This window comes from Perca flavescens, chromosome 1, assembly GCF_004354835.1.
Source record: "Perca flavescens isolate YP-PL-M2 chromosome 1, PFLA_1.0, whole genome shotgun sequence".
NCBI classification, from domain to species: domain Eukaryota; kingdom Metazoa; phylum Chordata; class Actinopteri; order Perciformes; family Percidae; genus Perca; species Perca flavescens.
This window is the reverse complement of record NC_041331.1, coordinates 41097861-41120491: the sequence shown is the minus strand read 5'-3', so window position 1 is coordinate 41120491 and position 22631 is coordinate 41097861. Positions and strand designations below refer to the sequence as shown.

Here is a 22631-nt window from a genome sequence, read left to right as displayed (position 1 = left end):
AAAAGAAGAACATGGTTAAAACCTTTTTGTATTATCTTTTAACCCTCTGAGGTCTGAGGGTATTTTGATATATCTTCTTGAATTCTCCTTTTAAGGGTATTTGCATATAACTGATCCTCATGTGTTTCATATCAAAATGTTCAGATCAAACTCAGCTTTCTGTAGAGTAATGCGTAAAGAGATCATTTGGCCCTAAAGCGGAAATATTTCTCAAATCTCTTGTGAAAACAAACCTACACTCAATTGGTTTGGTGCTTGAAATGACTCACCAAAAGTCTTGGGTTCACAAAAAGTAGCGTAATATATGAATAAAATAGTAAATAAATGTTTCAAATGAAATTTTGTAATACCGCTTTTTGTGCAGGAGTGTTGTCAAACATCGCTTGGACTCGACGGTGCGTCTTTTGTCCTCAGAGGATTAAAGCTATAGTGTGTAGTTTCTGTCGCCCCCATGAGGAATTCTAAGTAATGACAACAACACTGTCGGAGCATCCACATGATACATGCCTTCCGTGATCGTCCCTGCAGACATGAATCAATAGATTAAATAACGTTACCATTTCACGAACTGCCATGAGACTGGTTTGGAAATACAGTGAGAGTTGTGTGGAGCTGATAATTAGCTTTGTAGCAACTCGTCTGGGAGTCACTTCTCTTATGCAGTAATTTTTCATTGATGTCCACAACATAACCTTTTCTGTCTAGACTTAAAAATCCACTTATAGTCAACTCAACATGACCTTTCTGTCTGAACTAAAACATCCCATTACAGCAGCTCTACCTCTCTCAGCAGTTTAACCTTTTATTTTGAAAGGCTGACTGTCTTCAGTTTACCTTTCATCTGTTCAGTTTTTAGACATATTGGTTAATGACACATTCTTTCAAGGTGTAAATCACATCCTAAGGGTTGAAAGAAACTAAGAAACTAGAAAATATTCACATTCAAGAAGGTGGAATCAGAGAACCTTTACTTTTTTTAAATAAAAATGACTCAAACTTATTACTCGATTATCGAAATAGTTGCCGATTAATGTAATAGTTGACAACTAATCGATTCATCTTTGCAGCTCTATGTGCAGCCATTTAGTTTTATGTTTTGGGGTCATTTAACACTTGTATTCATTTATTTACACTAAAGGTTCAACAGCTTAAATCAAGCCTAATGATAAACCAGCAGCAGCTTTTAAAAGATTTTTATTGTAAAATATGGCACAAGAGAATATGTTTCAGTGAAGTAATGAGAAGCACAGTTAACCCTCTGAGGACGAAAGACACTCCCCCCCCCCCCCAATAACCTAAATTGGCCAGGCTAATGAAGTCCGAGAAGAGTTTAAATGCTGTGGCAAGCAAATATTTGTTGTTAAGATGTGCATAATTCCTAACAAAAACATCCCGAAAGTCACACATGTAATGTTTTGAATGTGCAGAAAGTTTTGAACAATACAGCAGATTGATTAATTACTCATAATAACATTGACATGAATAAAAGATGTTTGCATGACGTCGGTGTGCTTTTCTTTGCTCCTATCTCTTTTTACTCAACTCAAAGAGCCTGCACAAGAACTCCTACGTGCCTGGACTTTTTGGTGTATGCACAAATATCTTTTATCCACCTATCTAGCGTAAACGTTTGTTTCCACATTAGGGGTGGGGGGTTGGGACACATTATAACTGGGGTGTCTGGTGGTGGTCCCACAGGAACCCAAATCCATACCCAAAGTTATGCCCTTGACTCACACACATAGAGCTCAACAGTCCTGCCCACAGCTGGTTCCGGAAGTTAAAATACAATGAAATTTCTCCATTGACAATTGGAGTATAGGCCATAAAATCATAACCGTCGATGGTAGACTTAAAATCAGCTACGACATGACTAAGCGATTGTATATGCTCATATTGATGCCAAAAGTTCATGGGGCACCACCCTTGTTTTGAGATAAATGTCTTTTATTCGCAATCTTGGATAAGTTCATTACCCACAATCCTGAACAATCCTGAACAATCCCACAGTGATGCCTCTGATTGGTGGAACTCATGCTGATGATGAGGGGGGAGCTGTTGGTACCCGATCTGTGCTGCCTGCACGATCCGCCATGCCCAAGATGGTAATCCTGTTTTACGAGGATTTACGATTTACACTGCACGAATCACGATCTGTTCCACGCTTCTGCCATTAGCCTCCCCCGGGAAGGTAACGTTAGTTTAGCTAACCGCTAGCTGACAGCTTGATTCAGTTTAAAATAATGTTAACTCAAACTAAACACTGGGGAAAGCAGGCTACAGCTGACGTAACAGTCTGTGGTTATTTTCAGGTTTTATTTTGAGGGTCTTTTAAAGTTATTACATGCTGTCTCAGCTAGCGGTTAGCCCAATTAGCTGTTAGCTAAACTAACGTTAACTTCCTTCTTTCAGTGGTGAGCGGTGGCTTATGGGACAAGTAGTTCCTTCGCTCGATAATGAAAATATGTACACAGTCTTGTACCTTTGACTTTTTGGGGATTTTGTTTTCTTACTCAAAATGATATGTTGTATGCTTATGAGTCACGTCGTAGCTGGTTAGCCTAAGGCATTGTCTAAAACTCTTTATATACGGATTTTTCCAGACATCAATGGGAGAAATGAACGGGAAATTTACTTCCGGAACCCAAGGTCTCTCGGTGTAGGGGACTGTTGAGCTCTATATAGACACTAAGCAAACAAAATCCAAAAATGAAAATAACACTCGGCGCAAAAACTGCACCCTTGTGGTCCTTGGTGGCGTTAGTTTATGGGATTATTTTTGTGTCTTTAATTCCAAGCAAAACTTCTCAAGTATGAAACAAAAATCACTAACTCAAGCAAAAAAATTGTCATCTCAAAAGTACAACTTAAAACTCGCAAACAAATCATTTGTGTAGTCGTAAACTATTGGTCTTTTATTCGTTTGATAACATGTCCTCCCTCTGCTTCTTTCTCAGTGATCAGTCTTTTGCTCTCCATTGTGTCTCTCCATCATGTTTCACTGCAAACGTGATGGAGAGAGCAACTCAACTCAGTTTATCAGTCTATACAGTCTATCAGTCTACTAGTCTATCAGTCTACTAGTCTATCAGTCTATCAGTCTACTAGTCTATCAGTCTATCAGTCCATCAGTCCATCAGTCCATCAGTCCATCAGTCCATCAGTCCATCAGTCTATCAGTCTATCAGTGCGTTTGTGCTGTGGGGAGTGCTGTTCCGGCCGTTGGCCACTAAGTGGCGCTGCGTTATCACCCAGCAGCCCTTGCTGTCCTCTGTGCTCACATCCCATCTCCATGGATACATGACGGAGAGCTGGGCATCACTTTGGTTCTGATGCAGCTTTTTATAACCAAATATTACAAACATATAAATGCAGATTTTATCGATCTGTGACCTGAACGGGGTTTTTTTATTGACAAAATACATCATACAAAGAATCAGGTAATCAACAATAACGGTGTGCCTGTATCCATAAGCATGAATATAGTGTGTGTGTGTGTGTGTGTGTGTGTGTGTGTGTGCGCCTGCGTGTGTGTGTTTGTCTGTCTGTGTGTGTGCATGTGCGTTTGTGTGCATGCGCGTGTGTGTGCGTATGTGTCTTTGTGTGCATGTGTGCACGTGTGTGTGTGTGTGGGTGTGTGTGCGTGTTTGTGTGTGTGCGTGTTTGTGTGTGTGTGTGTGTTTGTGTGCATGCGTGTGTGTGTGTGTGTGTCCGTGCAAGGGTTGGACAAGTTGTTTTCTTTTCTTCTTTTTTTTCTTTTTCACTATCAAAGGTTTTTCTTGTATCCTTTATTTGGGGATTTTTTAACACATAGACATCAATACTAATTCTTACAAATATATGCATTATATAAAAACAAAACTATACAAAGAAATAGAAAATAAAACGCACAGAAAAAGAGGTAAAAGTAAACATAAAATCACATTTAGTCAGAGGTTTGGGTGACCTCCAATGTTTGATCACCATATGTAGAGTCATTTATTTTATGAAAACAGTTCTCTGATTCCAGCTTCTTGAATGTGAATATTTTCTAGCTCTTAGTTTCAACCCTTAGGATGTGATTTACACCTTGAAAGAATATTTCTCATTGGCCAATGTGTTTAAAAGCTGAACAGATAAAATGTCAACTGAAGACAGTCAGCCTTTCAAAATAAAAGCTTAAACTGCTGAGAAGAGCTGCAAAGATTAAATCGATTATTGTCAACTATTAAATTAATCTGCAACTATTTTGAAAATCAATTAATTGTTTTGAGTCATTATTTATGAAATATCTTTAAGTTGTGGACAAAACGAGACATATGAGGATGTCATCTTGGGCTTTTTGGGAAACACTGATCCACATTTTTCACCATCTTGTGACATTTTAGAGACCAAACTACTAATCCATTCATTCAGCAAAAAAGTCCACAGATTAATCAAGAATAAAAATAATTGTTAGTTGCAGCCCTTATCATTAGCATGTTTCTCTAGTGCTGCTAAGTCCCGGGTAGCTTCCTGTTGGGTCTTAAGAACGTCTTGTCTCCTACCCAGAAGCCACTGCAGCTCTGTGGGTCAGAGCCTGCTCATATTCTGCCCCACTTACTCCTGCAAGACACGTGTCTGCTGGCCTCTGAATATCTCCTCTGCATAATTGGTTTATGTGCGCGTGTCTGTATCCATAAGAATACAGTGTGTGTGTGTGTGTGTGTGTGTGTGAGTGCTCGCGTGTGTGTGTGTGTGCCTGTGTGTGTGTGTGTGTGTGTGTGTGCGTACGCATTTGTGCATACGTGTGTGTGCGTACGTGTGTGTGCGTGCGTGCGTGTTTGTCTGTCTATGTGCGTGTGTGTGTGTGCGTGTGTGTGTGTGTGTGCGTGCGTGCGTCCGTGCAAGGGTTGGACAAAAGACATCCGAGACAGTTGTTAAAGATAGTTTGAGGAAGGTCATAATGTTCCTCTTTTCTTCTTTGCACAATAAACAGACGTGGAAAAACATTAAAAAAAAAAGTGTCACTTTGTAAAATCAAAGTTGTGCCATTCAAGTGCGACCACACACACACACACACACACACACACACACACTGTATTTAAACAAATGCCTGAAAAAAATAAGGTTTTGAGTTTGCTTTTGATTGTGGACACAGTCCGTTGATTGTTGGAGGTAAAAGCTCTGACCCGGTGTGTTTTCTCTCTCTGTCCGTCAGTCCCAGCAGTCACGGCGAGGCCGTAGGCACCAGGAGGAAGCTGTACAGCGCCGTTCCTGGCAGACATTTCGTGGTGGTTCGTCCTTACATCGCCCAGGCCGAGGGAGAGATCAACCTGTACAAGAGCGACCGGGTCAAAGGTCAGTTTTGATGTCGTGGTTAACTTGTTTTTACATCACTGAGGGGGCCCACAGCAGAGACCCAGCCCTGATAGCCAGTATAACCTATAGCACTTTTTCTCAAGTTTCAGTAAGTTTCATCAACAACGTACATTCACACCCAGATCTACATCATGTGTAGTCTGTATCCACGACGTTCCACTTCCAGGATCGCTCCGTTGCCGCTGGAAATTCAGCCGGATGTCCGTCCCCTTCCTCTGTCTTTGTGTTGGCGTTCTAACCTCCGGTGGATTTGTGAGGACTATGGTTAACTGCTCCTCAGATCTCTGCAGGGTAAATCCAGACAGCTAGCTAGACTATCTGTCCAATCTGAGTTTTCTGTTGCACGACTAAAACTACTTTTGAACGTACACATGTTCCACCGACACAAGTTCCTTCCTGAGACTATTTAGCAGAGGCACCGTGGCTCTGTGCAGAGCTTAGCACCGCCCAAGATGATCATGATTGGTTTAAAGAAATGCCAATAAACCAGAGCATGTTTTTCTCCCATCACAGAATGCTGTGTGGACTAGCCAGACTCTCCTCCGCAGCGCTGTGGAGGAAGGTCTGTGCTATGTGAGACTATATCATGTGTCATGCTGCACCCTATCCAGTGGTGGAAGAAGTATATATATATATACAGTACAGGCCAAAAGTTTGGACACACCTTCTCATTCAATGTGTTGTAGAATCTCACTGAAGGCATCAAAACTATGAATGAACACATATGGAATTATGTACTTAAAAAAAAAGTGTGAAATAACTGAAAACATGTCTTATATTTTAGATTCCTCAAAGTAGCCACCCTTTGCTTTTTTTGATAACTCTGCAAACCCTTGGTGTTCTCTCAATGAGCTTCATGAGGTAGTCACCTGAAATGGTTTTACCTTCACAGGTGTGCCTTGTCAGGGTTAATTAGTGGAATTTTTTCCCTTATTAATAAAAAAGCAAAGGGTGGCTACTTTGAAGAATCTAAAATATAAGACATGTTTTCAGTTATTTCACACTTTTTTGTTAAGTACATAATTCCATATGTGTTCATTCATAGTTTTGATGTCTTCAGTGAGAATCTACCATGTAAATAGTCATGAAAATAAAAAGGAAACGCATTGAATGAGAAGGTGTGTCCAAACTTTTGGCCTGTACTGTATATATATATATATATATATATATATATATATATATATATATATATATATATATATATATAGGGATTATTGATGCATTAGTCTGGACCAACGGAAGTACATTTCCAGGATGAAGTCTTTCATAAATTGTGAAACAGAAACAATCTTTGACATTGGTCCAGTAATAAGCGAGATTGCTGTAACCGGCAGCCACAGACCGGGCTGCAATATGTGACCCAATGGGGCAAATATGCATCGTCAATTTGATCCAATCAAAGTTCTGTTTTTGCCGCTGACAGGCTCAGATTAATATGCTTAGTGTCTGACAACATTATAGAAAGGATCCCTACAGAGATAGACCTTTAAAACCTCTTTGAGACCTTTATGTTTAACCAGAAACTGCTCTGAAGTCTCTAGCTCTAAACCCACCAGACTCCATTTAAAAAAGCAATACTTTTGGCGTGTATAGAGCCAACATATTTTCACATATAACTCAGTAAACTATGTTTTTATTTCAACCATAACTAGAGTTGCGATGGTTGGAAAAGTGGGAAGACGATCCAAAACGGCTTTTCATAGTTTTATTTTGTTTCTGTCGACTTTGAATGAAGTGGATTTAAATGATGCTAAAATTACTGTTTATTTACATGGAGTCTGGTGCGTTTAGCAAACACAATTTTGCAGATGTTTTTATGTTTAAAAAAAGGATCTTACTCTTTAACAGAACGGTCAACCTCCTTAGAAATCCTTTCTATAATGTTGTCAGACACTTAGAATAATAATTGGAGCCTGTCAGCGGCAGAAGGAGCACTTTTGTGAAGGTAAAGACAAACTGGACAATGGCTCTATTAACTTACATTATAGCTTGTTTCTCTGCTGCTGGACTGGACCAATGTCAGAAATTGTTGTTCCCATCAGTCACTTAGACCCAAAAACATGGGAACATAGGGCCCAGGTTGAAAAAAAAACAGTAGTTACCCTTTAACTTATAAATCACCAATGTCACTTTCACTTTTGTCAGGACATGTTTTACAGTTACAGACCATAAAAATGTGCTGTGCCAGTTTAAATATTTAATTATAAGATATTTTGTGGGACTTTGTATACGCAGAAACATTTGCCTTTAGGTTTGATTATTTTCTGTATAAATGTGGCATTTAAGTGAAGTGCTTTAAATTAGGGCTGCATGACATGCGGAAAATATGCAATAATGTTGTTGAATATCGCGATAACGAAATTACTGGCGATAAATAAACAGATATTAAAGTGTGCTCAGTTCAGTATTCTGCTAAAATACAAGTGTTTGTTGAATTTAAAATAAACGAAAGGAAATCATTTCCAACTTTAGATTTTAAAGTGCAGTTTTCTGCTGATATTTTCTTTCATCTAACAGAAAGTCTCGGAGTGTCTTTCGCGATGTGTTTACTGCGCTAGTTGATACCGCGATGACGATACAAAAAAGACATATTGTGCAGCCCTAGTTATTTTTTGATATTTTGTATATGCAGAAGCATTTGCCTTAATGTTGTATTACTTTCTATTCAAATGTGGCATTTAAATGAAGTGCTTTAAATGTTTTCTTCGTACCACTTTCCCACCTCCCCCCTTTGCGCCCTCTCTCTCTGTCTTGCTCTCCCTCTCTCTCTCCCCTCGACCCAGTTCTGAGCATCGGGGAGGGGGGTTTCTGGGAGGGCAGCGCCCGCGGCCAGGTGGGCTGGTTTCCAGCCGACTGTGTGGAGGAGATCCCGGCCAAGGCCGCCGACGAGAGGAGCTGTAAGTGGAATCGCTCGCTGTTGCATGCAGTTGGAGGCGGGACATTGACTTTATGTAGGACACGCAAAGGCGTAGGTTTGGTGGAGGGGGGGGACACATTATAGGGGGTAGTCCTCTTTTGGGGAGGGAGTTGACGAAGAAACGACAAAAACATAGGAAAAAAACCGACAACAATTGAAAAGAAAAAGCGTCAAAAACTTTGAAGAAAGCGACGAAAAAAACTACAAAAGCTTCGATAAAAGCAACAAAAGGTCAAAAAAAAAATAACAATCGATGAAAAAGCATCAAAAAAAGATTACAGGGTTGTCCCCCCAAAAATGTTTCCTGCATTCTGGTGAATTTTTACGTGACAATTTGTGCCTTTTCTGCATTAATTTATGTTGCAGATGTCTTTATTTATGTAAGGGACGGGGCCGGCACAGGCAATGCCGGGGGGGCAGTCCAAATGAGTAAAGAAAAGTTAAAGATATTAAAGATAAAAATGACAAAAACTACTAATAAAAAAAGCTCAAAAAATGTTGAAAAAAGCTATAAAAACATCAAAATAAGCAACACAAACCTTGAAAAAAGTGACAGAAACGTTGAGACAAGCCAAAAAGAAGCCGGGAAGAAAATTACAAAAAGCCTTTGCTTAGGGCACAAACCTATTATATTCTCCTGTATTGTTCAGAACTTTCAGGATTTTTGGCCAAAGGAATCATGTGCATTTCAACTATCGATTAGAGAAGGAGACCTCGTTAAAGCTATATGCTCCAAAAGTTTAAATCTACACAAAATCACTTTTTGGTGAGTGGGTTGTCTTTCATATTTTTAAAGGGGGGCATATCTGTTGCATCCCTCCCGAAATCTACGCCTATGTAGGACACGTCTGTTTGCCATCCCCCAGTTCTGTAGAGAGGGAAAGGGGGAGAGAAAAGAACAGAAGCTAATGCTAAAAGCTGAAGCTTCCCGAGGCAGTGGGATGGCACGTGGCCTCGTTTTTTCTCTCCAGTGCACTAGCTGCATGTGTCTCTGCTCGTCTCCCGGTCTCTTTCCGTCTCCCCAGGCTGTGCTGCGCAAAGCTAAGCGCTACATTGCCCTGCTAACTCAGCTGTGCTCTGATGTCCTCCGGGTGCAAGCTAATGAACATATCATGCCATGCTCCGGCCCCCATAAACATCACTTTTTGTTTGTCCTTGCAATTCCTCTCGCTGTGTGCTGCTCGTAGTGAGTGCTGTCAGTGTGTCCACGGTATTAAAGGAAGCAGGCTTTAAAAAAGGCCCGTCTTCCTTCTGTCTGTTCTTTCCACTCTCTTCCTCCTTCCTGTAGCCTTAAAGCTGCGTTCTCTCTAGCTTCCAGCAGGGGGCCACTCCACTGGTTCCAAAAAGAAGTCTGTTTCTACAGAAGTCTATGAGAAAATGAGCCTACTTCTCACTTGATTTATTACTCAGTAAACATATTCATAATGAGTTTATGGTCTCAGTCGCTAGTTTCAAGTCTTCTTCAACACATCATGATGTTCATTTAGTAAATGATGGTCCCATTTATTTTAAAATAGACGATAAAGCGGGGATGCTTTAGGACCTGTTGATAAGGACAGAGGCTTAGCGATGCTAACCATGCTAACGCTGTGGACATTAAAAAAGACCTCAACTTGTTTTTGGCTGTTGTCTGTGTTTTCATCTTCAACTTTGACCATCTCACTGTGTCAAAGTTTATTAGAACATTTTGGTCACCTACAATGTTCTTGTTCGGCATTCTGCCAACCAAGCTAGCTAGCTACCGATAGCGTTAGCTAGTACATGCAGTTGAAACAGGCACCAGTACCCGGATGTTTGCGTTTATCCGCCAGTAAATCTCCACAGGATGCTCAGAAGGGTTGAAAATAGGCAACTTTCCCCCTTTAGCACCATTGCAACCATAAACAATACTGGTTTGGCAGCGTCATCCTCCCCCCCAAGCCCCACCCTCTCTTCAATATTCGTCACACCCTGTCACCAAACATGAGGCTTCAAAACGTCAGACTACCAACCAATGGGTGACGTCACTGCTGCTACGTCCATTATTTTTTACAGTCTATGGCTTTATCCCTGTTTTCTTTCAAAGTTAACTTGAACATTCGGTCGCTTACAAATGTCGGTAACACTTTACTTGAAGGTATCAACATAAGAGCAGAGGTGGGTAGAGTAGCCAAAATAATACTTCAGAATAATATGACTCAAGTAAAAGTAAAAAGTAGTCATCCAAATAATTACTTGAGTAAGAGTAAAAAAGTACTCGGTGAAAAAACTAGTAGGTATATTGTATGTAAGGAGATAACATAGGCACAGGCTAATTATTGCTAACTAAAATGCTAGTTAGCATTAGTAATTAAACCTAAACAGCGAATGTAAGTCAAAACTGCCTTGGAGCTTCTCCTGTACTATATGTTAATTCCTCTACTATGTGACACAATCGTTAGGCTATTTTTATAAAAGCGTCTGCTACCGAGCCATAACATGAGCTACAAGGTAATGGAGCCTTTTATACATTGTCATGTTTCTTTAGAAATAAAAAATGGACAAATAGAGTCTTTAAACGCTTCAGATGTAAAGTTATTCGCTGTCAAAGTGACGTCAAAATGAATGGGAGTCAATGGGATGCTAACGGGAGGTGAGCGTTTTGTAGCATCAAAATGGCGCCATAGGAGGTTCGAGTTCTGAAGCGAAGCTTATCCCCTTGGGTTTAACCCACTGGATGACTGGTTTCAGAATGGTTGAAAATAAGCAACTTTTCCCCCCTTTAGCGTTTAGCTTAGCGCAACATCATTGCAACTATAAACAACACCCCCCACCCCACCCCAGTCTTCTCGTCCAAAATATTCACGTTTGGTTTCAAACCCGTCATGCAAACTTGAGGCTTTAAAACTGTCAGTGTGTCTACAGTATGAGGGGAAGTTTTCAGAAAAGGCCCGTCCTTCTGCCTGTCCCACTCTTTTCCTTGTTCCACGTTCTTTTTCATCCTCTGGTATATTCTATTCTCTGACAGTGTTTAATTATTGACATTATCACAAAGAAAGCCCAGTGTTGCTGGAGTCAACTCCCCACACCCACCACCCGCTCTCTTAGTCCTCTCTGCTCTCAGGGCTATGTCAGCAATGATAGAGGCAGATGGGGGGCAACTTGTTCTTCTCTCTCTCTCTCTCTCTCTCTCTCTCTCTCTCTCTCTCTCTCTCTCTCTCTCTCTCTCGCTGTTTGCCTTCTTCCGGGTGGCTTCTTTTAAAGCCTAACCCCGAGGCCATTGGCACAGGGAGTTCTTCTCAGACTGTGCCACATCCAAATTGCCCCCAGGTCTGCCTGCAAAGAAAGCCTGTCAGAAAATGGGAGCACATTATGGTGGCTCGCAAAGACCCATTCAGAGGCAGCCTCAGCCAAGACCACAGGCCCCGTGTGTGTGTGTGTGCGTGCGTGCGTGCGTGTGTGCGTGCGTGCGTGCGTGCGTGGGCTGTTACAATCAGACGGGCACGGTGCGGCCGGCAAACAGTTGTGGCTGATTGCGGAAATAACAGGCAACTGAGAATCTGTTTTCTTTCTTTTTTTTTGCCAAAATGATTTCCATTTGACAGGTAGATGTAGGAGAGGTAGTTTGGAGTTTGTCAGAGTCAAAAGTACAGATTGTTTTCATTTTTAAACATCCATCCACCATCCAAGTCAAGTCATCTCCCGAGCTTTACTGACACGTATTGTCACTATGACAACTAACAACAATCACCATTATTTTTGGGAAGATTGACAGAACAGGCAGCCAAGTGACAGTACTCTGAGCCAATGGATTTGGCGGGAGATCATATTTCATAGTTGGCCGTTGCCATCCCGTGCCCCCATTCTAGCTGATTGTAAGCAAAAATATCAAATAAGCATAACCCTCTAAAGCAGATTAGAAGTTAGCATTTTGTTTCTTTAATCAATACTCAAATACCTTTTTGTATTTTAATTGAAAGTGATGTGCTGTAACTACTTCCTGTAGACGACAGCGTAACAAGCCACAGTAGTATAGCGTGGAAATCATTATTTTACACCAAAATGCAATGTTCCCAATCATGATGAAAATTACTTTTATTTTATTTGCAAATAAATAAGAAATGAAATGAAAAAATGACAGTTTTTTTTAGCGGTCTTTTACAGAGACCGTGGCAGTAGAGTTTAGCAGACTAAAAAGTTAGACACCAAAACCACTAGTTAAAGGTCCAGTGTTTAACGTGTTCAGTTGTTCACTATCAAAATCTGTGTTGCCCGTTCACAAACTTGTCCTTTTTCATGAATATTTACCTCCACCATCCATTCTAAGTATTCCTTTAGGCTTGAAATTTTACATTTGCATTCACATGAACTGTGGTAGACGCTCCATATTCATGCGCCATCTTGAAATACGTTAGCCGGTCAGGGACATACAGGCAGTACCGGCATTACGTATTCAGAATACAAATTATGAGTAACTGTATTCGGTTACAGTTACAATTTAAATAGTTGGTATTTAGAATAGTTAAATTGTTGAAATCAATGGATTACATAACGATACTTCTCTGTTTCACGAGTTTATTCACTCTCTAAATAAATTAAGGCAGCTCCATGCATTTCCCAGAAGCCCCAATATGAAAATGAAAAAATTAGCTATTTGCGTGATCAGTCACAATGGAGTCGGAACCGGCACAACAGAGCCAGGGCAGGAATGCGTTTCTATCTTGGAAATTCAAACAGCATTTCACATTAAAGAAAGAACAGGGAGAACGAAATGTAACTGTGCAGTGCAGCCTCTGCTTGCCAGCAACCAACCTCCTTTTAGCATCCAAATTACTCCACCTCCAACCTGAAGAAGCATCTTAAAGTAAGTTATTTTTTTAGCCAGGGGTAGTCGTCTGCTGTAGTTTTACTGGTCACCTTGCTATTTTATAGTTGACGTGTGACTTTACAAATCTCTTACGTGCTGATTTACTAGCTCCAGAGCCGTTTAAAGACTGACTAGCCCTGTTTGACATGCTAGCTAACATTAGCTAAAATTAGCTCATGGTAGCTTTGACTGAGGTTAGATTTTTGTAGTACGCAGTTCGGGACTACAAATACAAAAATTAATCTGTTTGTTCAGCCAGTTGGAACAGAAGAACACACCAGAGTAGGCCTGTTTAGTAAGCTGTATGTGATGGCCGCATTCCTACGCTTAAAAATGCAATTCAATGGGGAAGTAATCCAAGTATTCAGAATACGTTACTCAGATTGAGTAACGTAACGGAATACGTTACAAATTACATTTGTGGGCATGTATTCTGTATTCTGTATACGTTTTGAAAGTATCCTTCCCAACACTGCATACAGGACATACTGCTCCACCTTTCACGTTTTCGCTGTCAGATGAAAAACTCACAGGTGCTGCTAATGCGTAACTTCCTGGCCCCGGCAAGTTTGAAGAAGGACAAATGGAGGATCATACATATTCAAAATCCAAATTTCAGGAACAGGAGTCTTCTTCTTCTTCGCCCAGAAAAAGTCATCAGCATCATCAGAAAAAAGCGTGAAGGCTACCGTAGCTGTAATACATACTTTGAACTGCGTGGTGCGAGAGAGTTGATTGCGATATATGATCTCAACGCTAGATGGGAGAAATTCCCACACATTGGACCTTTAAGATTAGAAAAAAGATTGTGGTTTGGATTCAAACTCCCGGGACACGAACACACGTTTCCTGGGTGAAAGTCTTTAGTTTTCCCCGGGACATAAACTCTGTTCGCCCGCTTGAAAGCGTTGTGTTTTATGACTCAACCACCCACCCCGACCTCCTTCCTGCGCGGCCCACAGTGTTGTTATACAGCAGCGGTCAATGTGGTCCTGACAGCAATAAATAAGTGGAATTACAGTGTGTTCAGTTTTTGGAGTGATATTTACGAATGCTTAATTAGAACAGCCTGGATAAGTGCAATAAAAAAGAGCAACAAAAACACCTTTACAGGCTTAAATATGGGACAATTATAAGCCATTTTAAGATGATGGTAACAATAGTTATCTTCTCTCAGACCTGCAGCATGCAAACAATCAGCGTTTTGCCTGTTCATCCCATCAGCCCACACACACACACACACACACACACACACACTCAGCCTCCCAGACCATCAAAATGCCTCCTCATATGCAGACTTTGAAGCTCTTTTTACGTCACCTGACTTGCACATCCTGGTTCACGAGTACGAGAGTTCTATACAACACACACACACACACACACACACACACACACACATTCTGACTTTACTTAAACACCGTTATCTTCTAATCCCTGTAATCCCATCCCTGTAAAAACAGAATGTTTTATTGTCTTTTGATATTTCATATGATTGTATTTTCTGTGTTGTTCTGTTTTTGTCTTTGTAATTTGACTCAATGACATTGTAAATAAGGGCCGCCCCCTCAATGATCCCTTGACTATAAATTAAGGTTGAATGAAAGAATGAATGAATGAAAGGTTATAGTACAGCTTCGTAACAGTACAGAGACATCGGTTCCAGTTCCAGAGACGGGATGAAGCCGTGCAACATGTCACAGTGTAGGTAATGATGTTGTTTCTGAGGGAGGCTGGGCTGAGGAATGTCCCATTTGGCAAGTATGCGTCGCGTCAATTCCTCCGTCTCATTCTCGCATCTCTCCCTCGCGTCTCCAGCTGAGATATTCAATTCAATTCAATTCAATTTAATTCAATTTTATTTATAGTATCAAATCATAACATAGGTTATCTCGAGACACTTTACAGATAGAGTAGGTCTAGACCACACTCTATAATTTACAAAGCCGCAACAATTCCAACAATTACAGTAATTCCCTCAAGAGCAAGCAGTGCGACAGTGGCGAGGAAAATCTCCCTCTTGGGAAGAAACCTCGGACAGACCCAGGCTCTTGGTAGGTGGTGTCTGACGGGCACACACATACACACACACATAGTATAAACAGCTCACAGAACAAAGAAAAGGTTTGAAAAAAAGGGCACGCCCTCATACTCTGCTTCTGACTGGCTAGTAGTCCTTACCTAGGTACTGTCAGGGCACGCCCTCATACTCTGCTTCTGACTGGCTAGTAGTCCTTACCTAGGTACTGTCAGGACACGCCCTCATCCTCTGCTTCTGACTGGCTAGTAGTCCTTACCTAGCTACTGAGCATGTGCAACTCCCAACAAAGATGGAACAGAAGTGAGATGTCTCACTCTGTAGCTAAAACAGAGAGCTCAACACACAGGGTGAAAAGAGGAGCTGCAGCAATGTGCAGTGCAACAAAAATTAAACCATGTAAACCTATTCTGGTACAACCTCGAAATACAATCATGAACCTGAAAATGAGCATAATATGAGCACTTTAAAAGGAGATATTAAAAAACATGGAGATACAGAATCGTAACTGACTGAACAGTGAGAGGAATCAAGTTTATGGAACAATCTCAGTCAAACCAAAGAATCTAAAACAAACATATTAAAAAAAAAAAAAAATAAACTCAGGACAGATGCCTCGTCATCCCTGTCGTGACTTAATTTTACGCACGGTGAGACAAATGTTACACAAGCTATCTTCCCTGTGTCCTAATTCGCCACGTGCCGTATGATCTCGCAATTAAAAAAGAAAAAAACGAAACAGAGATTCTGCCAATTCCAGCAATAACTAAACCACATTGTTGCGCTGTATATCGCTGAAACAGTAATAGAGACATTGAAAAAATATTTTTGTGTACGTACTACGCGTCCATCAAACTGAGAAGGTTGAAGCAAATATGTCGAGTAAATGGAGGGAAATGTGTTAATTCAGTTTTTGTTCTGTTCTTATGTGACTGGCCATGGGGAGAGGGGGAAGGGAACATCAACCTTTTTAATTTAAGTATTTGTTTTGTTAATGTATGTTTTGTGAAATCGGGGCAGATCATATCAAATAAATCTTATTTCTGCTCCTTTTCATACAGGACTTGACATTTTGTGTTTGCATTCAGTTGTATTTTAGATTGATGAATTGAATCAGATTTCCACACACACATACACACTGTTCATGCAACATCTCTTTTGACCTGTGACCATAGAAACCAGCCAGTCGCAGTCAGACAGCAGTTGCTATGGAGTGTGACTATGTTGGGGATTCTCTCTCTCTCTCTCTCTCTCTCTCTCTCTCTCTCTCTCTCGGCAAACCGTTTATATGACATATTTTCAAATGTGACACTCTATCCATCTCACAAGCCCACTCCTGGATCGACGACACCCCTTCAGAAAGCTCAACAGTGTGGTTCCAGACGTAAAAATCCAATTGATTTTCTCCATTTTGCTTATCGGCCATGACGTCTAAAGTCATGTTCAGACCAACGATTCGCGACGAGACGAGTTAATACTTCTTGCAATGCGCCATTCTGCAACATTCTGAAACCTGCCAGTTAACACCAATGCGTCAAGACGAGACCATAGAAATAAAATGGATAGAAAGCCCATTGAACTGTTTGCCATGGTCATTTAATTGGTACACAACAAAATGGCGATTGTTGTTAGTTGTCATAGAGACAATGTTCGTCAGTGGGGCCGTAAACTCTGTCGCAGCTCGCTTGGAGAAGACGTTCCCCGGAGCTGCATGGAGTGAGGAGGGACAGTTAGACCCAGCAGCAGTGGGTCAGTACACCGCAAACGTTAGACCAATCAGCAGTGGGTCAGAGGACCACTAACGTTAGACCCAGCAGCAGTGGGTCAGCACACCGCTAACGTTAGACCCAGCAGCAGTGGGTCAGTACACCGCTAAAGTTAGACCCAGCAGCAGTGGGTCAGAGGACCACTAACGTTAGACCCAGCAGCAGTGGGTCAGCACACCGCTAACGTTAGACCCAGCAGCAGTGGGTCAGTACACCGCAAACGTTAGACCAATCAGCAGTGGGTCAGAGGACCACTAACGTTAGACCCAGCAGCAGTGGGTCAGCACACCGCTAACGTTAGACCCAGCAGCAGTGGGTCAGTACACCGCTAAAGTTAGACCCAGCAGCAGTGGGTCAGAGGACCACTAACGTTAGACCCAGCAGCAGTGGGTCAGCACACCGCTAACGTTAGACCCAGCAGCAGTGGGTCAGTACACCGCTAACGTTAGACCCAGCAGCAGTGGGTCAGTACACCGCTAAAGTTAGACCCAGCAGCAGTGGGTCGGAGGACCACTAACGCTAGACCCAGCAGCAGTGGGTCAGTACACTGCTAACGTTAGACCCAGCAGCAGTGGGTCAGAGGACCGCTAACGTTAGACCCAGCAGCAGTGGGTCAGTACACTGCTAACGTTAGACCCAGCAGCAGTGGGTCAGTACACTGCTAACGTTAGACCCAGCAGCAGTGGGTCAGAGGACCACAAACGTTAGACCCAGCAGCAGTGGGTCAGAGGACCACAAACGTTAGACCCAGCAGCAGTGGGTCAGAGGACCGCTAACGTTAGACCCAGCAGCAGTGGGTCAGAGGACCACTAACGTTAGACCCAGCAGCAGTGGGTCAGAGGACCACAAACGTTAGACCCAGCAGCAGTGGGTCAGAGGACCACAAACGTTAGACCCAGCAGCAGTGGATCAGAGGACCACTAACGTTAGACCCAGCAGCAGTGGGTCAGAGGACCACAAACGTTAGACCCAGCAGCAGTGGGTCAGAGGACCGCTAACGTTAGACCCAGCAGCAGTGGGTCAGAGGACCACTAACGTTAGACCCAGCAGCAGTGGGTCAGAGGACCACAAACGTTAGACCCAGCAGCAGTGGGTCAGAGGACCACTAACGTTAGACCCAGCAGCAGTGGGTCAGAGGACCACTAACGTTAGACCCAGCAGCAGTGGATCAGAGGACCACTAACATTAGACCCAGCAGCAGTGGGTCAGCACACCGCTAACGTTAGACCCAGCAGCAGTGGGTCAGAGGACCGCTAACGTTAACGACCAGTTCTACTTTAAAACTTGAGATTATGCAAAATAATCTTTTACCAGAAGTCTAGCATGGCTAAACTAAATGATTCAGTATGGTAATCAAAATCAGTTTGGTAGATAGGCCAATTAGGTTCAAACCCAATGTACTCAAACAACAACTTAAATATCAAAAACCTGACAAAGAAAATAAAAATATAAAACCAAATTAACCAAAAACTGAGATCTCTTATTTCATAGAGATAACCAGGGGAATACTAAATCAGTCTGTTTGTTCAAACCTGTTTCATTAGTTTGAGTGCACTCAAGTTCCTACCACCACCCTTAGAAGGTAAAACTGTCCATCTGGCTCCTCAGAGAATAGAGTAGGGAAACAACGTAAAAATCCTGTGAGTAGTGGAGATGATGATGGCGAAGGTCTAGTGAGCGGTAAGAAGATGGTGGTGATGAAGATGAAACCCAGGAGGCAGTATGACGGCGGTGACTTGAGCAGCACAGTTCTGTCTCCCAGTAGAGTCTCACCAAAAAAACAGCCTGCACAAAACGTGAAGAATAATCACTCAGTTGTCCATCGTAACAGTTCACTTGTGTTTCTCCTCAAGATACAACATATTCTTACATACTACACATTTTAACCACATTTCACTTAAGCATTTTAGCTTAAACTCAATGTTATTTGTCCATCTTAATTGACTAGCTTATAGAAAACATAGCAGTCACAACTAAAGGACGGAAAATACATACGTGTCTAGCAGTGTCAGCAGTGGGTCAGACCACTAACGTTAGACCCAGCAGCAGTGGGTCAGACCACTAACGTTAGACCCAGCAGCAGTGGGTCAGACCACTAACGTTAGACCCAGCAGCAGTGGGTCAGACCAGACCCAGCAGCGTTCAGCAGACCACTAACGTTAGACCCAGCAGCAGTGGGTCAGACCACTAACGTTAGACCCAGCAGCAGTGGGTCAGCAGACCACTAACGTTAGACCCAGCAGCAGTGGGTCAGACCACTAACGTTAGACCCAGCAGCAGTGGGTCAGCAGACCACTAACGTTAGACCCAGCTCATTCTCTGTAACCGAAGCAGCATAAAAGCAAGGCGGAACCAGCTAGCCAGCCAGTTTCATATTGTCCCGAATCTTTGGTCTGAACTGGGCTCAAACCATCCGAGGTAGACTGACAACGAGCAACGAAACTGCGAAACGAAAGTTTCTGCTCCTGTAGACGCTAGAAGTCCGTATGAAATCAACCTTGTTTTCAGAAAAAACAGGTTTTATTCGCAATCTTATGGAGAAATAAGTACAATCCTAATAACCACAATCCTAAGCGTAACAGCGACGTTTCTGATTGGTCCGACTCAATGTTAATTTGGAAGTGTTTAACGTACCCTCGAAACCGCGAACGGCTAGAGCGAGCTTCTACCATCGAAGTCGTTGATTGTTTCTGTACACGGTCTTGGACCTTTTGCCTTTTTGCAGTTTTCAACATGTTTTTTTTTTATCAATGATCAATTTGAATCAAATGTTTTATGGTGGCACGATTCCTCTTGTAGCTGGTTGGCTCGGTTCCAGACATAAAACTCTTTGTATAAGCTATTTTTGAAACGTCAATGGAACCACTGAATGGGGAAAAACCCTTCCTGAACTACAGCCGTTAAAAAAGTGGCCGGTCAGGACTGATCCATCTCCCAGAACAAATAATCTTGCGCTGAGTGGAACCTGGATCCCCTGCCTTCTTTTCTGTAAAAAAGAAAAAACAAAGCTCCATTTTCATCTCTGTTGGTTGGTCATCTACTTCCAGCCACAATGTCCCTCCTCCAATCTGATGACTGTGGACTGTAGAGTCTGGGGGCAGTGGAAGGGAGAGAGAAAAATGTTCCTGCAAAGATGACACTTGTAAGCCGGATCAGAGGAGATGGAGTTTCTGTGAAAGAGTGACAGCTGGTGTTAGAGAGTATGTGAAGGAAGGAAACAGAGGGAGAGGGAGAGAAAGAGGTGAGGAGAAGAGACGGGCTGAGGCAGGAGGAATCTTAAGATAGTGATAGATAAAACTTCATTGTCTGTTCACAGAAAAAAATGTTCTTGCATCGTCTGCTCCGACAATCAACAGATAACGTAAAAAACACAAACATAAAAAACGAATGAGAGGGGGAAACACTAGGGTGACCATATTTTGATTTCCAAAAAAGAGGACACTTGGCCTGGCCTCGAGACAAATCCAGACAGTGGTGATTCTCAGAGGTTAATGAACATGCTTTATTATGCCTCAATTGTGCAAAAATAACTTCTGTAATAAAATAAAATCTGTAACAACATGTAACAGAATAATAGCTCTCTTTTAAAATAAATAAATAATATGAAATAATGTTCTAAATATGACCTCTTCTGTGTTAGAAAATCCAGCTTCAACAAAATATCTCTTAATACCTTTTCAATGTAATAAGACAAATAATAAAGACACTGAAACATATGTGCCAGCTTTGCACACGGTGCACTCCGCCTCCCACTTGTCCGGTCCCGACCGGGAAGGTATGTGGGACATTTTTTTTGCAGTTCAACTGTGAAGCTTCACTAGTCTTGTTTTATGGTTTTAAGTGGACTGATGTTTATACTTGTGCGCTAGTGTGTGCGTCGAGACGGCGTGTGTGTGTGTGTGTGTGTGTGTGTGTGTGTGTGTGTGTGTGTGTGGGGGGAGTGGGTGATATAGAGCGGGGGAGAAGTGAGAGTGACAGCGAGCGAGTCCTACCGACTCTAGAGTCACAGTGAGAGAAACAAAGTGTCTCCCCTGGGTTTTCTGACCACTGTGGGAAATCTTTAGCAGGAAACGCTTCGGCATTTTGTGTGTAATGCTGCTCCGCTGTCTGCCCTGGTCCCTGTCTGTCTGCCCTGGTCCCTGTCTGTCTGCCCCCCCTTTCTGTCTGCCCTGGTCCCTGTCTGTCTGCCCCCCCTTTCTGTCTGCCCTGGTCCCTGTCTGTTATCGGATTGGATCCCGACGAGGCAGCTCGGCCTCACGTGCAGCGGCGTTATTTTTAAAGTGCTGTTTTTTTCAAGGGCTAACAGTTTAAGAGTCCACAGGACGGCTACCCTCGGCGCGATTGATTTGTAAACTGCTGTTATTGCCTACAAATGGGATGTGAATATTGATGGCCCTCCGCTGTGTTTTGGCAGATTCTCGGGCAGACCGCGCTGACAGACGGAAGCTCTTCAGACACTACACGGTGGGCTCCTACGACAGCTTCGACGCCTCGAGGTAAGGCCTCGCACAGATGCTTGGTTTCAAATCATGTACATAAATCACGCAGATATCATAAATTCAAGACAGCATTCTTTAACACTTTTGCTTCATTAAAGATTTTTCTATTAATATCAGGAGGTTGTTTATAGTCTTTGGGCCCTATTGTAACGATCTAAGCGCACAGCGTGAAGCGCATAGCACAGGTGTGTCCGAATCCACTTTTGCTAGTTTAATGGTGGAAAAAAGTGTCCGTGCGCCAGGCGCCTGGTCCTAAAGGGTTGTCCTTAGTGTCTTCATTAATCAGAGGTGTGTTTTGGGCGTAACATGCAATAAACCAATCAGAGATCATCTCCCATTCTCTTTAAAAGCCATGCGTGGAGGATTTACACCGTAATATTATTATTTGTAATCCTTTGCATGTGTGTGTGCCCTGTGTGTGTAACAATAGTGTGCACGCTGTGCATAAGCCTAGGCGCATTTTATTAATTTGCTGTTAAAATAACAATGAAATGCTGTGTTATTGACTTTAGACCAGGTTTTTGTTGGTCAATGGCGCGATCACTTCCCGCTGCCTCAAGATAGCAATACTCCCAGAATGCACCTGAACACACCTCCCTGTAAGACCAGCACGCCCAGAATGCACCTGAACACACCTCCCTGTAAGACCAGCACGCCCAGAATGCACCTGAACACACCTCCCTGTAAGACCAGCACGCCCAGAATGCACCTGAACACACCTCCCTGTAAGACCAGCACGCCCAGAATGCACCTGAACACACCTCCCTGTAAGACCAGCACGCCCAGAATCCACCTGAACACACCTCCCTGTAAGACCAGCATGCCCAGAATGCACCTGAACACACCTCCCTGTAAGACCAGCATGCCCAGAATGCACCTGAACACACCTCCCTGTAAGACCAGCACGCCCAGAATGCACCTGAACACACCTCCCTGTAAGACCAGCATACCCAGAATGCACCTGAACACACCTCCCTGTAAGACCAGCACGCCCAGAATGCACCTGAACACACCTCCCTGTAAGACCAGCACGCCCAGAATGCACCTGAACACACCTCCCTGTAAGACCAGCATGCCCAGAATGCACCTGAACACACCTCCCTGTAAGACCAGCATGCCCAGAATGCACCTGAACACACCTCCCTGTAAGTCCAACACGCCCAGAATGCACCTGAACACACCTCCCTGTAAGTCCAGCACGCCCAGAATGCACCTGAACACACCTCCCTGTAAGACCAGCATGCCCAGA

The 22631-nt window shown here is 42.7% G+C and overlaps 1 protein-coding gene across 1 annotated transcript in view; it reads left to right on the top strand.

Annotated features, from left to right (window-relative positions):
- The window catches only part of LOC114556393 (SH3 and multiple ankyrin repeat domains protein 2), a 280188-nt gene that overhangs the window by 180679 nt on the left and 76878 nt on the right, over nucleotides 1-22631 (top strand). The window contains exons 15-17 of the mRNA XM_028579367.1: nucleotides 5186-5319; nucleotides 8124-8237; nucleotides 21298-21379. Coding sequence (XP_028435168.1) covers nucleotides 5186-5319; nucleotides 8124-8237; nucleotides 21298-21379 — 330 coding nt within the window. The remainder of the gene's footprint in view (nucleotides 1-5185; nucleotides 5320-8123; nucleotides 8238-21297; nucleotides 21380-22631) is intronic.